The sequence below is a fragment of the Thermochaetoides thermophila genome (assembly GCF_000221225.1).
Source record: "Thermochaetoides thermophila DSM 1495 unplaced genomic scaffold scf7180000011816, whole genome shotgun sequence".
Classification (NCBI taxonomy): domain Eukaryota; kingdom Fungi; phylum Ascomycota; class Sordariomycetes; order Sordariales; family Chaetomiaceae; genus Thermochaetoides; species Thermochaetoides thermophila.
In genome coordinates this window covers 1,744,287-1,761,793 of record NW_006383032.1, presented here as the reverse complement: position 1 = coordinate 1,761,793, position 17,507 = coordinate 1,744,287, and the positions used below count along the sequence as shown (strand labels likewise).

Sequence of the window (17,507 nt, the reverse complement as noted above, 5' to 3'; positions counted from 1 at the left end):
CAGAAACCGTGCAATAGGCGTTGATGTTGTTCGACTCGAGGGCTCAGATCTGGATATCTCGGTCTTTTGATCGGAAAAAAAGAATTACGATTCAATTTGGAAGCACCTCAGATAGTTGGATACCTCTGCGCAAAGGGGGGCTTTGTTAGGAAAGACGCTACGCTTGGTATAGCAGGGTAGTCCAAAAAGAAAAAAAAATAATCAAATGATGTTATGGACAAGGGGAAAGGTAAGGTAGAGGACAGATGTCAACTTCTCCCAAACAGCATGGTTGCTCCCGGAGTTCTTTCAGGCGCGAGTGCCGAGCCCATGCTGCTGCAGTCGGGTGGCGTTGATGTTGAAGTTGGGTGTATGTGCGTAAGTGGGTGGGATGAGAACCTGCTGTGCTGTGATTGAAAGGATCCGCGGCCAAGGCAACAACATCATTGGTGGCGACGTTCTGCTTCAGCAACCTCCCGAGTCCCGACCTTGTTGACACGTCAGTTTGCAAAACAAGAGTGATCATGACATCTTTGAAACTGTAAAGTTGGTCAGTCAGGCAGCAATGCCTTGACTGCTTTCAAAGGAAAATTATTCGAATCCGGGTCCAATACCCAGATTTTCTTCTATGAAGGACTTGGCGATGCACCAATTTCCGTGGCCAACCCTTAACTTACACGAAGGCAGTGTTAGCAAGACTCGAACCCCATCGATTACTATACGCCCTTTTGCAAGCTCTAGTGCCTACGTTTTATGTACAAGGTATTAGTGATACATCTAACAATAGATTTTAATACTCCGTATGGCCTTTTACCGATGTCAGTAAACGCTCATGGTAATGGTATCAAACCAAAACAACCGCTCCCGGTATCCAATATTAGCCCAACACCGGTATCATGCTCTCTATCTCAAACGCCCCATCAAGTAAAGCAGCACACCGAAGCCCTGCTCGATGTACATCACCTCTTCTCCAAGCTCTGCAGATTCACCAGCTCAGCATACCGACCATTCTTCTTCATCAGCTCAGCATGTGTACCCTGCTCCACAATTCTGCCCTGATCAAACACATAAATCACATCAGCCTTCTGAATGGTGCTCAAACGATGCGCCACAGCAATGGTCGTCCGGCCCTTAGCAGCCTTGTCCAGCGCAGCCTGCACAACGTGTTCACTCTCCGAGTCGAGCGCACTGGTAGCCTCATCGAGGAGTAGGATCTTCGGGTCACGGATGAGCGCACGCGCGATAGCGATGCGTTGTTTCTGGCCACCTGAGAGTAGCGTGCCCTTGGAACCGACGATAGTGTCGAAGCCATCCGGAAGTGACATGATGAAGTCGTAGATGTTGGCCTCTTCGCAAGCAAACTTGATCTGCTCTTCCGTAACTTCGTTGGGCGAGCCGAGCAGAATATTCTCCCTGATGGTGCCTTGGTAGAGAGTCGGCTCCTGCGAGACAAGCGCAAGGAAGCTGCGGTACGAGTTGACATTCAAAGTACTGATCTCCTTGCCATCGATGTAAATGCCGCCAGCCAGAGGATCATAGAAGCGTTCGAGAAGGGCGATAGTCGTCGACTTTCCGCAGCCGGATGCGCCCACAAGAGCAACGTACTGGCCGGGCTGGATGGTCAGATTCAGGCCGCGAAGCACAGGCTGCTCAGGCCGAGTCGGGTACCGAAAGTGCACGTCGCGGAACTCGATATGGCCGGTAATCGATTCGAGTTTCTCGCCCTCATCAGACCAGGTGTCGATGGTCGGCTTGCGGTCAAAGAGCGCCTTCAGGTCACGAGAAGCCTCAACCGCCTTTCCCATGTCAGGGGCAAAACTGAACACAGTGCCAGCAGCCTGAGCACCGAAAATGACCGACATGAATACGACGAAGAATTGGAACATAGTGTACTCGCCCTTGGCGATCAGGGTACCGCCGTACCAGAACCCAAGAGCGAAGACAAGGAAGACGAGTGACTGCGACGCCGCGAACAGAAGGCTGGACTTGAGCACCGAGATGAGACTGGCCTTTTGCTGAACATCAAGCGAATGCTTGTACTGCCGAATGACATCCTCCTCGCGAGTCAACGCCGCCACGGTGCGGATGGCCGTGATGGCTTCGGACGCGAAGCTGGCAGAAGCAGTATAAGCACGCTTCGCGCGACGCTGATAGTGTGCCAGCATCCAGAAACGGAAGAAACCACTCGCGATGACGAGAGGCATGGTAGCGATGCAAACAAGCGCCAACTTCCAGCCGAGGGCAAGGGCCAGCGTGCAAGCGGCGACCAGCGTAGTGAATACCATGATCAGGGTGCCGAGGGTAGAGCCGCTGAGACCAGCAACGTGCGTCGTCTCGGTACTAAGGAAAGAAGTGAGAGCGCCAGCCGAGTGTTCCTCCACATCGAAGTACTCAACATCCTGCCGAAGCATGGCCCGGAAGGCTCTGTCGCGAACTCTGTGGATCAGCCGCTCACTGCACCTTGCGAAGACAACACCCTGGACGGCGAAGGCGATGAACATAACGATTGCTGTCATCAGGTACATGAGACACCAAAATGATGCATCTGACTTGATGTCCGGAATCGTCCTGGGGGTTACAGGGACCGAGCTAAATCCTGTCAGTCAACGGATCACGACACTGGCCTCCGCGTCTGGGAACTTACAGAGCACCGATAAGCTTAGAGAAATAGACCGACTGGACCGGGTTACCACCACCGCAGATGGCAGAGAAGAACAGGCCGACAAGCATGAGCTTCCATTCTTCCTTGTTGAAGCTGGCGATAGTCTTGATGAGAGTCCAGAGGCTATATTTGGTCTCCGGCTCAGCCTTACGCCGCTGCAAAACCAAAGAGCTCGCGCTCTGCGTCGACTGGCTTCTTTGCAGCTTCGTAGCGAAGTCGTCATCAGGGTCCTTAGGCACACTTATGCCTGCCTCAGACTTGCTGCGGCCCGAGAACTTGCGGACCAAGAAGGCTTCCTGTTCCTTCTCGATGGCTTCCTCTTCCTCAGCCGTCATCTCGTTGACCGCAGCGATAGCCTGAGCAGTGACAAGATTGTAGTACGCCCCGCGCTTCTCGAGAAGCTCGTTGTGAGTACCTTGTTCGATGATGCGACCTTGAGCCATGACCACGATATTGTGGGCGTCCTTGATGGTTGACAGACGATGGGCGATCACAATGGTCGTGCGACCCTCGGAAGCAGCCTCCAGGGCGGCCTGCACAACACCTTCAGACTTGGTATCCAGAGCACTGGTTGCCTCGTCCAGCAGCAGGATCTTGGGATCCGACACAATGGCCCGAGCAATCGCAATCCGCTGCTTCTGGCCACCACTGAGCAGGAAACCACGTTCGCCGACGTTGGTCTCGTACTTCTCGGGAAGGGACATGATGAAATCGTGAGCGTTAGCCTTCTTCGCAGCCTCGTAAATGCGTTCTCTCTGCTTCTCTGGGTCTTCGTCCTCCCACTTGGAGCCGATCAGACCGTGACGGATGTTCTCGTAGATGGTCGTGCTGAAAAGCGTGGGTTCCTGAGAGACCAGGGCAATCTGCTGACGCAACCAGCGCAGGTTCAGCGTTGAGATGTCCACACCATCCAGATAAACCGTACCCGCAACAGGAGAGTAGAAACGTTCAACCAAGCCGATAATGGTTGACTTGCCACTTCCTGAAGCGCCGACAAGGGCTGTGGTCTTGCCGGCAGGAATGTCGAGCGACACATCGTCCATAACGACAACCTCGGGACGCGAAGGATAGATGTGCTTGACGTGCTCAAGGCGGATGTCGCCCTTGAGATTCTCGAGCCTGATGCCTTCGTCGCTAGAGGGGTCAATCGGCGACTTGCGGTCGATGGTGCTGTAGATCTTGGCGGCCGCACCCAAAGCTGTGGTGAAGGCCTGAACGTTAGGAGCAACATTACCAAGATTGAAGGCACCAATCATGACGCTCATCATGACAGTCAACATCTTGCTGAGCGAGATGACCTGATCAACCAGGTAACGCGATCCCATCCAGAAACCAAGACCATAGTTGAGATAGACCAGGGTCATCATGCCGGCGACCATAATGCCGAGAGTTGCCTTGAGCTTGAAGCCATGTTTCTCGGCTTCGACGAGATGGGTGTCGTACTGCTTCGCCAAGCGGTCTTGAGTGCCGAAAGCGACTGCGTTACGGATGCTGCTGATGACCTCTTCGGCAACGGAGCCGCCCTGGGCATATGCGGCAATGTTCTGTCTCGAGAACTTGACAATAAACCGCGAGCCAGTACCCATGACCATGAGAAGGGCAAAAACAGTGCTCAGGAGGATCAATGTCAACTTCCAGTAGCTCACAAAGCCAATGACAAAGGCGGCAATGAAGGTGGCAACGGCCTGAAGAGTCAGACCAACCTTCTCGGAAATACCCTCCTGGATCAGGTTCGTGTCACCAGTAATCCGAGTCGTAACCTCGCCAGCGCCGAGCTTGTCGAAGAAGCCGATGTTCTGCTTCATGCAACTCTCGAGGTAGTGTTCGCGGATCTTGGCGCTGATATGCTCGCCAGTGTAGATGAAGCCGACGGTCGCAATGTAGGACGTGACGAACTCGCCAATTGCCAGGTAGACGAAGTACAGCACAAGACGGGCCAGCTCATCGGTAAATTTGTCGTAGTTCATATCGGTGCCGGGGGTGAAGTAGTCCTGGAAGGTGCCTTGAAGGTTACCGAAGACGACGGTCATCAGGGGCAGGGCGGCGCCCGAGGCGATGGCGCAGATGGCCGACACGACGATGATGATCAAGTCGTTGCGCGATGCATAGCGATAGAGCATGCCGGCGCCAGCCTTGATATCGGGAGTGATGACCTGATCCCTAAGGATTTGCGCTTCATGCTCGGGGAGATGAGCATACGGGTCCTCCTCCTCCTCTCCGTCATCTTTGTGCTCAGCGGCCTTTGACAGATCAAGAACCGCCTCTTTCCCACCACCATTAAGCTGATTGTTCTCTAGAGTGCCAGATCCCGAAAGATCAGCGGCGTTGCCGTGGCTAGAGCCGCGGCCTGATGGAGGAGAACTCCGGGTCGGCTCCTCGGCGGCTTTCCTGTTCAGAGGATCGCTCATGATGTGAAAGTCAAAGACAGATAGCCATCAACACTATCCCGAAAAGAAGAGGCAGGAGTGGATGAGAGGCAGAAGAGGTGTGGCGATGGTGACCTGCGATTGAAATATGCGTGCGTGCTCGGGGAAATGGCAATTTACGGATTTATCTGAGTGCAACAGATGGCACCCCAAAACGGACTGTTGAAGCTGGCCGTTGGCCGCCAGCCCAACAATGTTGTAGGCTCGACGTCCTGAGCCAATCGATCAGATGGAGCGTGTTCGACAAATGATAGCCCAATTGTGTCAATTCGGTAAGATAAGTCCCCTTAAACGAAGCGATTGCTGGAGATAACGTAACGGGGAGGTGGAACAGACAGGTTCTCAGGGACGGAAGGGAGAACGGGCCCCGTCCTTATGTTCAAGAATTGGCAGAGGATCCGTGGTATCGGGAATCCCGTCTGTGTGTTTTTGTCCTTGCGGGGGTTCGTTGAGGGGGGCCGAGCTTAAAAGCCAAAATGCCTACTCATCGAATTGAAATGAACATCTCGCCTGTTTGTAATTGGAAGGTTGGAACTTGAGCCAGACTTTGCCAGGCTCATAATCACACTTCGCGTTGCCGAATCCCCGCAGGCGGCGTTAATTCGCACGCGTCCCCGAACAGCCCCTCGCTTCTCTTCCTTAGACTACGTTTGGTACGGAGTACTTTCGTCAAGCCATCCCAAATTGGAAAAGCTTGCGTGCACATCTCGGACCTCAACATCAGACGGCCTTCGCATGTGTCCGATGTCGTCTTTCATCTGGCATCCGATCGCAGTGCTCTAGGGCTTCTGCTTGCCACCGGGCCGCGCCAACAGCAGAGCAGCCGTTTGCAGGCGGGAATTTACTTATCGAACGGAATGGGATGAAGGGGGGCCTTTCGCCCCGGCTTGTGCTCACTACAGGTTGGCGGTTGTTGGCTGCTTCCCGGGTCGCCCATGCCCCGCTGAATGCAACCCGTGCAGCTGCCCCGGGCAGACCCCACCTCTCAAAATTAAACTTTACGGGGCGCAGAAGCAACTGTGCCTGGGCCTTGGCCCGTCCAGGGAGGGCCTTTTGTTCCTTCTGGTCCTGGTGTGTGGGGAAGGGGGGAGCGCGCTCGCAGGTCTTGGATGCCGATGGCCGAACAGGATGCCAAAAGCTGACACAATGACTGGCAACCCGCCGTCCGCTGGGTTGCGTACAGAGCTGAGTAACGCTGCTGGCATAGGCTGTGTGCGTCTTCGGATGACTCAAAAGGCCGACGTCGTTATGCTTGATCCTTCTCTGACTCTGGAAATCTTGCCTTTTCTCTGGTTGGTCTCGATGATCCTCCACTGTCTCCGCATGACGCAGCCGCTAATCCTGAAGGGAACGACTCACGTTTGCAGCTGTGGTGTCAAGAATCACTTTCATCGCTCGCAAAAGAGGCCGGATGTCGGGCCACGGCAACTCCGAGCCCCGATGGCCCCAGCTGGTTTACCTAAGCTCAGACGATCTAGCCGAGGGGCGCCGGCGAATGAGATCCATGCGCTCAAGGTTTTTGGCGTGCTCCCGGAAACAAGATCGTCAATGGACTTTCGAATCTTGGCGCTTGGCGACGTGCTTCGCTGACGTTTCCAACAATGGTCGGGATGGACGGTGGCGGTCTCAAGATCCAACACCCCATGGTTGCATAATGCGGCTCTTCGATGACTTTCTGGAGAGCTTTGCCTTACCTCGGCCCATAAACAACAGGAGAATGCGATGCGTTTGTGTTTCCATGTCACCTTTAGGGCCCAGAGCCCCACGCTCCAGTTGCACAATGTCTCGGTTTGAGGTGAGCCATCATCTGATTCCAGACGGGCGCCATTGGCATTGACAGATACTGTACAGTCAGCGCTGCAAGAATAGTCATCCCCCATCACCAAGATTATAGGCGATTCCGGAAAGCGGCGCAGCTTACGGCACTCGGCTGATCTTACATGTCCAGCCTCTCGAGAGAAGTGAGCAACGGCGTTGTTAGGTAGAGCCAGTGTTCAGACAAGACCGGTGGTGATGGTCAGTGGGATGAGAGTAACCCTAACCCTGAATAGGGGCCATGATATGTTCTTGAACTTCTCATGTTCTCCCTCACAGGCTCCCTTGGGACTTTGTTTGTTGATGATATCAAATATATTCCAGAATCACCATGTATGTCGACACTCGATACGGTGAACTTCATTTAGTGTTTTGAGTTCTGGCCGTGTCTCGGTCCCAAAGGTACGGGTGTACAATGTACAAGCGGGTCCGTCTGCCAGATCCGTCGAGCGGGGAACTGGTGACACCGCCCAAAAATTGCAGTGGCAGAAAAAAAAAGCCAAAGGTCGCAAGAGACTTAAAACATCGACAACTCGAGAACTTATCGAAACGGTCTCTCTGCATCCTCCACATTTGCATATTCGGTATATCAAGGGCGCTTCTGTTCAGTAGTTTGTTTCATATCCAATTGACACGTATTCTCATTAAGAACGACAGTTAAGAGAGAAACAAGCTCAGAACCGCCACAATGCCCAAGTCCAAACGCGCCCGCGTCTACCACCTTATCCAGGTGAACAAGAAGGGTCGTGAGGCAAAGGAAAGGCTCTTTTCCAACATTCGTGAGACCATTCCCAAGTACCAGCACTGCTTCGTCTTCAGCGTCGATAACATGCGCAACAACTACCTCAAGGATGTGCGCCATGAGCTGAATGACTGCCGGTTCGTCCTTTCTACTATTCTAAGTCTCAAATCTTTCTTCAAATCTTTCTTGCTGACTTATTTCTCATTTCCAGCATCTTCTTCGGCAAGACAAAACTCATGGCCCGCGCGCTGGGCACGACCCCTGAGGAAGAACAGGCCGACGGTTTGCACCGCCTGACACGCTACCTGACCGGTACCGTCGGCCTGCTCTTCACGAACCGCGATCCGGCCGACATCGAGTCATACTTCTCCAACCTGTCGCAAGTTGACTTCGCACGCGCCGGCACCGTCGCCCCGCGCACCGTTACCGTCCCTACCGGCATCGTTTACTCGACCGGCGGCGACGGTCCCCCCCGAGCACGACGTGCCCGTGTCGCACACCCTCGAGCCGGAGCTGCGCCGGCTGGGTATGCCGGTGCGCATGATCAAGGGGAAGGTATGCCTGGGCGATGAGAAGGGCGAGGCGTCGGAGGGCTACACGATTTGCAAGGAGGGAGAGGTGCTGGACTCGCGACAGACGAGGCTGCTGAAGCTGTTTAGCATTTGCCTGAGCGAGTTCAAGGTGTCGCTCTTGGGTTACTGGAACTCGGCGAGCGGAGAGGTGACGGAGCTGGAGGCGGGGAAGACGCGGCCGAAGCGGGAAGGTAATCGCAGGCAAGCGATGAATGGGGATGAGATTGACGAGGATCAGTCTTCGGATGAGGATTCTGACTGAAGGGATGATATGTTGCGCTGGGAGGTCATTGTCGGTTCGTTTTATTTATCCATACAGGGAAAGCTTTTTGCATGATACCCATAGCTATTTGGGCTGGGTTGTCTTGTTTTTGTTAATGGGTTTAATTGGCGCCCAGGACAAGGATAGGAAAACCGTCACAGCACAGACAACGCATGGCATAGACATAACAGATGTCAACGGACAAGTATAAGTCACCCGTAATGCAGGACGGTGCTATCAACTGACTCGTATCTCGCGTATTTTCGTACTTTTTTTTTGGGCAGATATAAACCTCATGCCGCTGAGTTAAAGCTCCGTTCATGAATCTACACAGGACACCATCTATGAACATAAACCCGGGTCACACAGCCGCCTAGTCGTTAGGTTTCATCCTACTTTGCATTCATATCGGCTTCGAGGCCAGTGGCATAGTTAGGAAACAAACAGGATCATGTCATGACATGTCCCTTACCTCTCTCTGACCTTACCTTACCCGATTGATCGGTCTTTCTCATTTATTATTAGGTAAAGGACAAATCTAAGTAAGCTCCCTGCTTTTATCCCATCAGGTAATTTCCCCCTTTCTCCCTCAAAGTCTGCCTGTACCTTTACAAACACTCACATAGACGAGGAAACGAGCGGAAAATAAATACAGAGAGAAAACAAAAAAAAGAAAAAAAAAGTAAAGGTCAGTTACCTTCCCCGCTTCGCTCTTGCTGTCGCTTTCGCTGGAGGTAGCGGCGTCCAAAAACTGGCTTTAACGTAATGGAGATCCCATCCGACAACGGTAAGCTGTCTTCATCTTCATGAGGGTCTTCAACCAGATTGACCCTAGAGTAACTGTAGTAGAATTGGCTGCCAAAGGGTATTATGCTCTGTTAGAGCAGTGATTGTCCTGACCAGGGACTGACCCGAGTGACTTCGGGGTAATTCAATAAATATGTTCCATTCGGAACAATCCGTAGTCCTGACCAAGGACTGGTGGTAACATGGCAGAATTTGACATCAGATCCTTGGTGGCTTGCAAAGGCATTACCTTGTTTGGCCAACTTGCTGTTTCGGAGACCTTCGGTGGGTAAGATAATCGAAAAGGATGGTGATGTGAATGAACTTCTGGAATGAGCCTCCTGGAAATTGGAAGACCGGATGCTTGCCTCGGAAGATAGCAGGATGCATGGTTGTTGACGACAAGCCAATGTCCTTTCTTACCCTCATTTGCCGAAGACGTACCAGAAAAACGGAGGACGATTGAGAGGGAGGTAAGACAGGAGGAGTAGTAGTCAAGAAAGCTGATGATACCCACCACAAGACGCCGCTGTCGGTCCGTCGTGTAGTCTCGTCGCTGTCGGGATCGATGTCGGTTCAGTAGCGCCGCAGCTTGCGAGGGTCCTCGTAGCTACCCTCATAGCTGCGCTTCCGGGAGTAGTCGTCTTCTCTGGGACGATCGTAGTCGCGGTGACCACTGCTGCTACCGTAATACCCACCACTGTCGCCACCGCTGGCACTGCCACGAGGACGAAGGGGCTCGGCGTTGCTGCCCGTCTGACGAGGAGCGCGGTCGCCACGATAGCTGCTGCCACCGTATCTGTCATCATAGCGTGAGCCATCACGGCCATCACGGCCGTCGCGCCGGTCGCGGCTGTCACGACTGCCATAGCCGTCCCTAGGGCCGCTGGGTGCGCCAGGAGGACCGCCGTTGGGGCTGCCATAGCCACGGTCGCGATCGCGATCACGACCGCTGTAACTGCTACCACCACCTGAACCACCACGGAAGCCACGGTCACCGCCGCCACTACCGCCTCTGAAGCCACGATCGCGGGCTCTGAAACCGCCGCCGTAGCCGCCACGGAAGCCGCCGCCAAAGCCTCCAGGACCCATAGGACGAGATGCAGCTTGCTTGGTGTATCCCCGACCGCCTAGGCCACCACCAAGACGGCGAGGCTTCCAGCCCTTAACAGTACGGCCTCTCTCAACATCAACCTTGATGAGACGGCCCTTGATGCGGATGCCATCACAGCCCTCCAGAGCAGCTAATTGCGCATGCGCCAGATGCGCATTTGTCAGTAACGCCTTACCATAAATGGAATTGTAAACTACCTGGTTGGTATCGGGGAAGTGGGAGAATGAGGGAAAGGAAGGGAAAAATTATCAATGGACTGGCAAGCTTGAGGGCCATAGTTGTCCTTGATGAGGGATCGTTTCGCAAGACAAATGATTCAGGAGTCAAAGTGGCAGCATTACCTCTCATGTCTTTCTCGCGTTCGAATACTACGAAGGCGTAGCCGCGGTGAGGCTTGATTTTTTTGTTGGGCTTCTCATGGGCATGGGTGTCGCGGATGAGACGGATCTGTCAGGGTCAGCAACTGAGCGCAACAGCAGCAACGGGAAAATTGAATGGAACAGTTGACTTACGCGCTCGATAGGGCCGAACCGGCCGAACTCGCGTTCCAGATCCTTTTCATCAGCCTCATAGCTCAGACGCGCGACGATCAGCGTCTTGAACGCATCGCCACGAATGTTGGGGTCCGCATGCGGGTTGTCTGACAAGCAGTTAGCAAGCTATTGTAAAAGAGAAAGTATGGAGGTTCAATATCATCACGCACAATTCTTCGGGCCCTCCTCAAGTAGCTTCTTAAGTGCTTCAGCCTTCTCGCGCTTTTTGCGATCGCGGCGCTCGAGCCAGCTTTCAGTCGGGTGATATTCGTATTCGCGTTCATACTCAGCAATTTTCGGGAGATACTGAGCCAAACCACCGATGGGTGCTGTTTTACGCTGCTCAGGCGGGAGATCGATGGGCGGCACCCAGCGCAAAGGCGGGCGAGGCGCGAAGAGCGCGAGGAGATTAGGCGGGAGTCGGTCCGTCATCGCAGGACTCGAGTAGCTTCAACACCTCGAAAATTGCGTTTTGTTGCTTCGATATATTGCAAGCAGTGCGCGCTGTGGGATGCTATTAAGCAATGTCGCGCGTTGCTAGAAGCCGTAATCGTTGTGCAATGATGAAAGTAGTGAATGAGTCGCTTGTTGCGATGGCTTGGAGGTCGAAAACAGGAAGCTCGCGTGTGGGACCCAGAGATGGCAGGATGCAAGGCGTCCGCTATTGTTCTTTCTCACACTTGGTCTGTGCACTGGTTCAAGCAGCCAATCAGGCACATGCTGCCCCACTTATTTTTCTGCCGGGTTTGAATGGGGCCAGGGACTCGGCGCAGGCCATTTTCAATCGCTCAACATCACGATAACCAGGTCATGCTTTCGGGGCGACGGCAGTCAAGATGGTAGTACGGGCATTGCAGCAGGTTTCCGTCGGCCGGGTACGACTTTCTCTTATTTGACAGGACAGTACTTAAGCGGAGAGAGGGTGCTAACCATAGTGGCAGAACGGCGTCGGTGCCTTCATTCTGCAGTGCAAGCGGATGGACTTCCACTACTGCGACTGGGCCGGTAGTTCCAGGGGAATGAAGTATGTCGTCCTTGTCCTTACCTCGGTCTCACAAAGAAAAGAAAGAGGGAAAAAGCTAACATGAGTTTACCTTACCAGCGGCTTCATCAAGTCCCTGCTCCCCAAGTTTGCCGCCGAGCACCCTCAAATCGAGATCACTGTCTCACCCCGGCCGTCGAGGCATCCTGTCATTATTGCCCACTACATCAACGGCAAGGAGAGGTCAATCTGCGTGCGGAATATGGAGCCCTATCAGATCCTCAAGAAGGTTGAGCTGCTCCGTGACGCTAGCGGCGAGAAGAACAAGCGTGTTACCAAGCCGGTGCAGAGCATCAACGAATCTGTCCGTGGTGTCTGGTCTCCTTACCACGGTACTGGCATGAAGGTGTAAATAGGGGCCCGGTGTCGTTGGTGTTTGGTGTGTGGACTCGGTTTAGTTATGTATTGTATGTATGATTTGACGGCTCATTATCTGATCTGGCTTCATTCCTCTGTACAAATAGATGACGGGATAATCGCATATATCACGACTACAGGGAAGCACAGCAGTACAAAATGCAAGCGCATATGGGTCAATGGCCGGACGGCCGAGCGAAGTTCAATTTACTTTTCCTTCTACCGGGGTATTTCATCACATCTTCGCCAATGCATTCCCGTTCTCAGTCGATTTGCTTGACCTAAACAACGGAAATGAGCCTACCGCCAGCATTTCTTTCTATTTCTCTCCCTCTCCCCGATGGGCAAGCGCTCACTGGTTGGAGTTGATGATGTCGACAACTAGACCCAGGTTAGTTTTGATCATGCTACAATACCACCAGGAACTTTAAAGGATACCCACACTCGGGCTTCAAGCTAGCGCCGCCAACCAGGAAGCCATCAATGTCCTGCTGCTTGGCCAGGTCCTTGCAGTTCTTGGCGTTGACACTGCCACCGTAGAGGATGCGGGTCTCGTCGGCGACGGTCTGGTTAACATTGGCAGCAAGCCACTTGCGGATGGCCTCGTGGACCTCCTGGGCTTGCTCGACGGTGGCGACCTTACCAGTGCCAATGGCCCAGATGGGCTCGTAGGCAATGACGACGCTCTTCCAGTCCTCAGGAGTCAGCTTAGCAGCAAGAGCAGCCAGTTGCTTCTCAATGACAGCGATGGTCTGGCCAGCTTCGCGCTCCTGCAGGGACTCGCCGCAGCACCAGATGACGCTGATGCCGTTGTCAATGGCATACTTGGACTTGGAGGCGACGAACTCGTCCGACTCGCCCAGCAGCGTGCGCCGCTCGGAGTGGCCCAGGATGGTCCAGTGGACGCCGCTGTCCTTGAGCTGCGACACGCTAATCTCGCCGGTAAATGCCCCGTTAGGTTTGTCGTAGACATTCTGCGCCGACACGGCAACGCCCTCCTTAGTGAGGCTGTCGACGGCCAGCTGGAGATAGAGGGCGGGAGGAGCAATCACAACCTCTGCATGTCAACAAAGGACACCCGAGTTGTCAGCTAGCTGGGTCAAGGCAGCGGTAGAGTGGGGACATTCTGTTGCCACTATATCCGGCTACATACCAACATTGGGGTCCAATTGGGCCTCGTTCAGGTTCTTCACGATGGCCTTGATGGACTCCTTGGTCCCATTCCTAGAAGACGGTTCCTCATGAGCTGACCGGCACTGTATAACAAGGAGCGACAGCGACGCGGGGTTTTGGGAGGCGGTGCGATCGCCGATGGCGGAATGGCGGGGTAACAGCGCGGGAGAGCCCGCAGCTCAAACATACATCTTAAAGTTGCCGCCGACAAAGAACTTGCGCGCCATGTTGGGCAATCTGTATCCGACAAAGCTGACGAATGTCTAAGGGTCAAGAATTGGAGAATTATTGGTCCCAGGAGCGTTTGGGGAGGAGTTAAGGCGATGGCGTTGCGAGTCTGGAGGTTTAAAGGTGGGATGGGATGGGGCTGCGGGACAAATTGGCTGACCAGCTGCAGCCATGCCAAGCAGTTTGTTCAAGGTCAAGTGGAACCACCATGGGGGGCTGTTTGACGGCGTGGAGGGCAAATCCGCCGTGTTCCCTTAAAGTGGCTTTCTGGCTGCGTAGCTGATGACATGCTTGTCATGAATCAGTTGAGGCCGCTGCACGAACAGAAGGAAACTCGATTATGCCTACCCCAAATCCGGTAATTTGGTTCCTCTTTTCATGTGGTATCATCCCACTCATTCGTCCATCTGCTGCGAGGAAAAGCCCCTCTACTTTCACAGGTCTATGAAGCATACCAAATACGAATCCCTTTTCGTTGGCCTTTCCACAGCTATACAAGGCTTACCGACACGGATCCCTAAGGTTCGGGACCAGCACATTCGTTCTCCCTGGCTGCTCCGGTTCAGCCCGGCCATTGATGCCCCACGAGGAGCCGGAGACGACCGATCCACACCTCCTCTCACTAAGCCATTCCAAGCTCTCTGCTACCCTCCATCCTTTTAACCTCTCCTTTCTTAACGCTTGTTGACAAAAAAACCTCCTCTGGGTTTAGCTACCCGGTCCCTCCGGAGCAGAGCCTGCTTCAAATTGAGAGATTGCTTCTTCGCCTTGGGCGCCAACCTTGGATCTCCACCATTCGACACAACCCGGTACGCCGTCGAGCCCACACGCTTGTCCTTTGGATTCTTGGGTTCGACCAGAAGCTTCGGATCAACATCAAGCTTTCTCCGTTTCTGCGTGATGGCAGAGGCAGGGGTGCTGTCTTCATCGTCAGATTCAAGAAGCTCAAGAGGAAGCAGTTTTGGAGCCTCTTTCTTCTGTTCGGAACGAATTGGTAAAGTCCTCTGCGGGCCAGCATCTTCTTCATCCGAGTCCTCCTCTGCAAGTTGGGCCGGCTTCTTATTGCGCTTCCTCTGCTCAGCCTGCTGCTTAAGAAACGCATCACGCTCCTGACGTTTCCTCTTCAGCGCCGCAGCTTGTCTGGAATGTGTTAGCAACAGAAGAAGAGAGGAAATGCACCCTAATACTCACTGTTCGGCAGCCTTCGCGGCAGCTCTTTCAGCTTTCAGCAGAGCGGCTTCAGCCTCACCCGTAGCAACCTCCTCAGGGGGAGCATCGTCATCGGACTCCTCGCTATCTTCCTCTTCATCCTGGGAATCCTGAACAATTTCCCTCTCAGATTTCTTTGAGCCATTCCCCAGACCATTGCGTGACGCAGCCTCCTCCTTAAGAGTGATGAACTGCTCACTCTCACTGTCGTCAAACGTGATATGCCGCCTGTCGGCCGAAGTCTTGGATGACTCCTCAGTTTTTTCTGCAGCAGCCTCGACCTTTCTTTGCTGTAATTCCGATGATGTTGGCAGCGGAATCTCGATGCAGACATGTTTGCGACTGAGAGATTTGTCATCGCTCTCAGTGGATTGTGATATAGGTTCTTGTTTGTCCTTTGGCTGCACAAATTTCTCCCCTTCTTGGTTGTTGGCGTCGTCATCTTTGTAAACAATCCCAGGTGCCTTGAAGAAAGGAGTTTCAAGGCGGTCCAGCGAAGGAGACCTAGATGTCCGCTCAGGTACCACAGCTTTCGTCGCCGAGACCTCTTGTTCTGAATCCGAAGATAGTTCGATGACCTCCATCTCCTTCTCAGATGATCTCCTTCCCATGGTAAAAAGCAGACCCGGTAACTCAGTCGTTCAGAGATCTGAGAGATATCCTGTGACAGATGGTTGGATGCGAGATAGGATATCCCCTTAAAAACGTGTCTTGTGATATCCGCTGGATAGAGTGAAGCGAATGGTTTTACGAAGAGATATTGAAAACATTGAACTTTTTTTTGCCTTGCTGGGCTGTTGGAGTAAGATGTGATTGGTCAAAATGCCAAGAAAGACTCTCGCTGCCGCACAACCGGCTCCACTACTTCGGGTACGTACCCCTGCCTTTCTGGAGTGTGTCCGCTCCCATCTCAACTCACTCCTGAATCTTGATGAGGTGACCACAGTCGGTGAGTTGAGCCGGAACTTGAGGCGTAGCAGATCAACAATTGGAATGCCTTGACTGACGTGTAAACTCAGGCACTATAAAGTCACGGGATAGTCAGCAGCTCAGACCTTTGTGACATGTGCACGGTCAGCTTACCTTGAAAGTTCCAATTGTTTTCAAGTATTGAGCTCATTCATCGTGTGAGCATTAAACATATCATGGAGAGCAATTGGCTTTTTACCGCTATGTCCTCAAAAATTCTAGTATCGCCAGCGAGAAGTGTTAAACAGCGCATCTGTCATGCAACCCGGCCCATGGCTCTGTCTCTTGCTTTCACTTTCTTGTCGAAACATCTTCAATTACAGCAGCAGCGCAATTATGCTAAGCGCCGACTAGTTCCTCTCCGGAGGGCCAAGCCTTCATATAGCATTCCCAATGCAGTTGGTAATGCAGCTTCCAACCCCTCAGGCAATCCAAACTTGTTGTTCGGCGAGTCGTGGATCCCTCCTCTCAGCTTTTGGGAGGAATATGCCTCTGCCCAACCGCTCCCTCCAGATTTAACTGCACAACTCCTCTACGATGCTGCAAAGCATTACTGCAACTTGGCGACAAACCTGAATTCAGCATGGAAAGGCGAACTGCAAAGAGGTAGTGTCACACAAGTAGAAACAATCTGTGGTACGTATATAGCTAAAACTTCTGCATAGTACACGATATCGACCCCTATACCCTCCATCATGCCGGTATTGCTCTGCTTCCCATGATGCAAATCAACGAGTCTGCCAAGCTAGGCTTCCATATGCTCCGGACTGCGTCAAGCATGGGCTATGCTCCGTCAACCATTTCCCTTATCCGCATGATCACTCAGCTTTCTCCCGAAGCTTACGCGAAGCAACGTCCACTCATCGGCCCCGTGGAAGCTCACCTTAAGCAGATCCTAATACGCAACCCTCTCGACTCGGATGCTCTCACCGTCCAGGGTCTGCTGTATCTTCGAGACGGCGACAAGACTCGGGCCCTAACCGTCTTCGACAGTGCTCTCAGTGTCTCAGGGATGGCTGGAGGAGAGCGAGTTGTCAGGGCGCCGCTATCTTCCAATGCTGATCCCAAGTCGGAGGACGATGTTGTCTATCGCGCCCCGCGCTTCACCTACGAGGGAGTCTGCCACATTAAACGTGGAACCATTCTCCTGTCACTGGGTCGCCGTGATGAAGCGCTCGCTGCCTTCAACATAGCCGCTCTCGAGCTGGGTCTGGCAGATGGTTACACAGAGGTTGCCAAGCTGCTGCCCAGAAGCGATCCACAGCGCAAGACATATCTGCTCAAGGCCGCTCAGGCAGATAACTGGGAGGCCGTCGAGTTATTGATGCGTGACGAACTCGAAGTTGCCGTGGACGAGAGCAGAGATGTTGGAGAAAGGATGGATGCCACGTCATGGGCCATGGAATGGGCTTCTATGCAGCCTTCAAAAGAGAAGAGTCGGCAGTTTCAAAAAGAGGTGATGGATTTGATCAAGGTTTCATTCGATAAGGCGTCCACATAGTTTGCAGCATACTCCGATTTTGAGTGTAGATTAGGCTGTTCGCTGACTTTGTAAGCTATTGCAACAAAAGTTGGTATAAAATCATGTTGAATAGGGTTGAGCAAGTTTGATTCTACGGTATTGGAGGAATATTCATA

The 17,507-nt window shown here is 53.1% G+C and overlaps 7 protein-coding genes across 7 annotated transcripts; 3 read left to right on the top strand and 4 right to left on the bottom strand.

Moving 5' to 3' along the window:
* Positions 1-938: 938 nt before the first annotated feature.
* Positions 939-5,049, bottom strand: CTHT_0025690 (mating factor A secretion protein STE6-like protein; the record flags this gene model as incomplete). The annotated part of the gene is made up of 2 exons (XM_006692966.1): positions 939-2,568; positions 2,624-5,049. The coding sequence occupies 2 exons, from the start codon at positions 5,047-5,049 to the stop codon at positions 939-941; spliced, it is 4,056 nt and encodes a 1,351-aa protein (XP_006693029.1).
* Positions 5,050-7,570: 2,521 nt separating this feature from the next.
* CTHT_0025680 (uncharacterized protein) lies at positions 7,571-8,458 on the top strand (the record flags this gene model as incomplete). The annotated part of the gene is made up of 3 exons (XM_006692965.1): positions 7,571-7,761; positions 7,836-8,150; positions 8,284-8,458. 3 exons carry the CDS (start codon positions 7,571-7,573, stop codon positions 8,456-8,458), a joined length of 681 nt encoding a protein of 226 aa, XP_006693028.1.
* Positions 8,459-9,820: 1,362 nt separating this feature from the next.
* On the bottom strand, positions 9,821-11,323 carry CTHT_0025670 (U1 small nuclear ribonucleoprotein 70 kDa-like protein; the record flags this gene model as incomplete). The annotated part of the gene is made up of 4 exons (XM_006692964.1): positions 9,821-10,488; positions 10,700-10,805; positions 10,871-10,998; positions 11,062-11,323. The coding sequence occupies 4 exons, from the start codon at positions 11,321-11,323 to the stop codon at positions 9,821-9,823; spliced, it is 1,164 nt and encodes a 387-aa protein (XP_006693027.1).
* A 404-nt stretch (positions 11,324-11,727) lies between these two features.
* CTHT_0025660 (mitochondrial 54S ribosomal protein mL43) lies at positions 11,728-12,285 on the top strand (the record flags this gene model as incomplete). The annotated part of the gene is made up of 3 exons (XM_006692963.1): positions 11,728-11,766; positions 11,833-11,915; positions 11,994-12,285. 3 exons carry the CDS (start codon positions 11,728-11,730, stop codon positions 12,283-12,285), a joined length of 414 nt encoding a protein of 137 aa, XP_006693026.1.
* Positions 12,286-12,642: 357 nt separating this feature from the next.
* CTHT_0025650 (triosephosphate isomerase-like protein) lies at positions 12,643-13,690 on the bottom strand (the record flags this gene model as incomplete). Its single annotated transcript, XM_006692962.1, has 4 exons — positions 12,643-12,671; positions 12,733-13,347; positions 13,444-13,514; positions 13,653-13,690. 4 exons carry the CDS (start codon positions 13,688-13,690, stop codon positions 12,643-12,645), a joined length of 753 nt encoding a protein of 250 aa, XP_006693025.1.
* Positions 13,691-14,365: 675 nt separating this feature from the next.
* Positions 14,366-15,511, bottom strand: CTHT_0025640 (uncharacterized protein; the record flags this gene model as incomplete). The annotated part of the gene is made up of 2 exons (XM_006692961.1): positions 14,366-14,831; positions 14,883-15,511. 2 exons carry the CDS (start codon positions 15,509-15,511, stop codon positions 14,366-14,368), a joined length of 1,095 nt encoding a protein of 364 aa, XP_006693024.1.
* Positions 15,512-15,722: 211 nt separating this feature from the next.
* Positions 15,723-17,370, top strand: CTHT_0025630 (uncharacterized protein; the record flags this gene model as incomplete). Its single annotated transcript, XM_006692960.1, has 3 exons — positions 15,723-15,770; positions 16,193-16,475; positions 16,535-17,370. 3 exons carry the CDS (start codon positions 15,723-15,725, stop codon positions 17,368-17,370), a joined length of 1,167 nt encoding a protein of 388 aa, XP_006693023.1.
* Between the last annotated feature and the right edge of the window lie 137 nt (positions 17,371-17,507).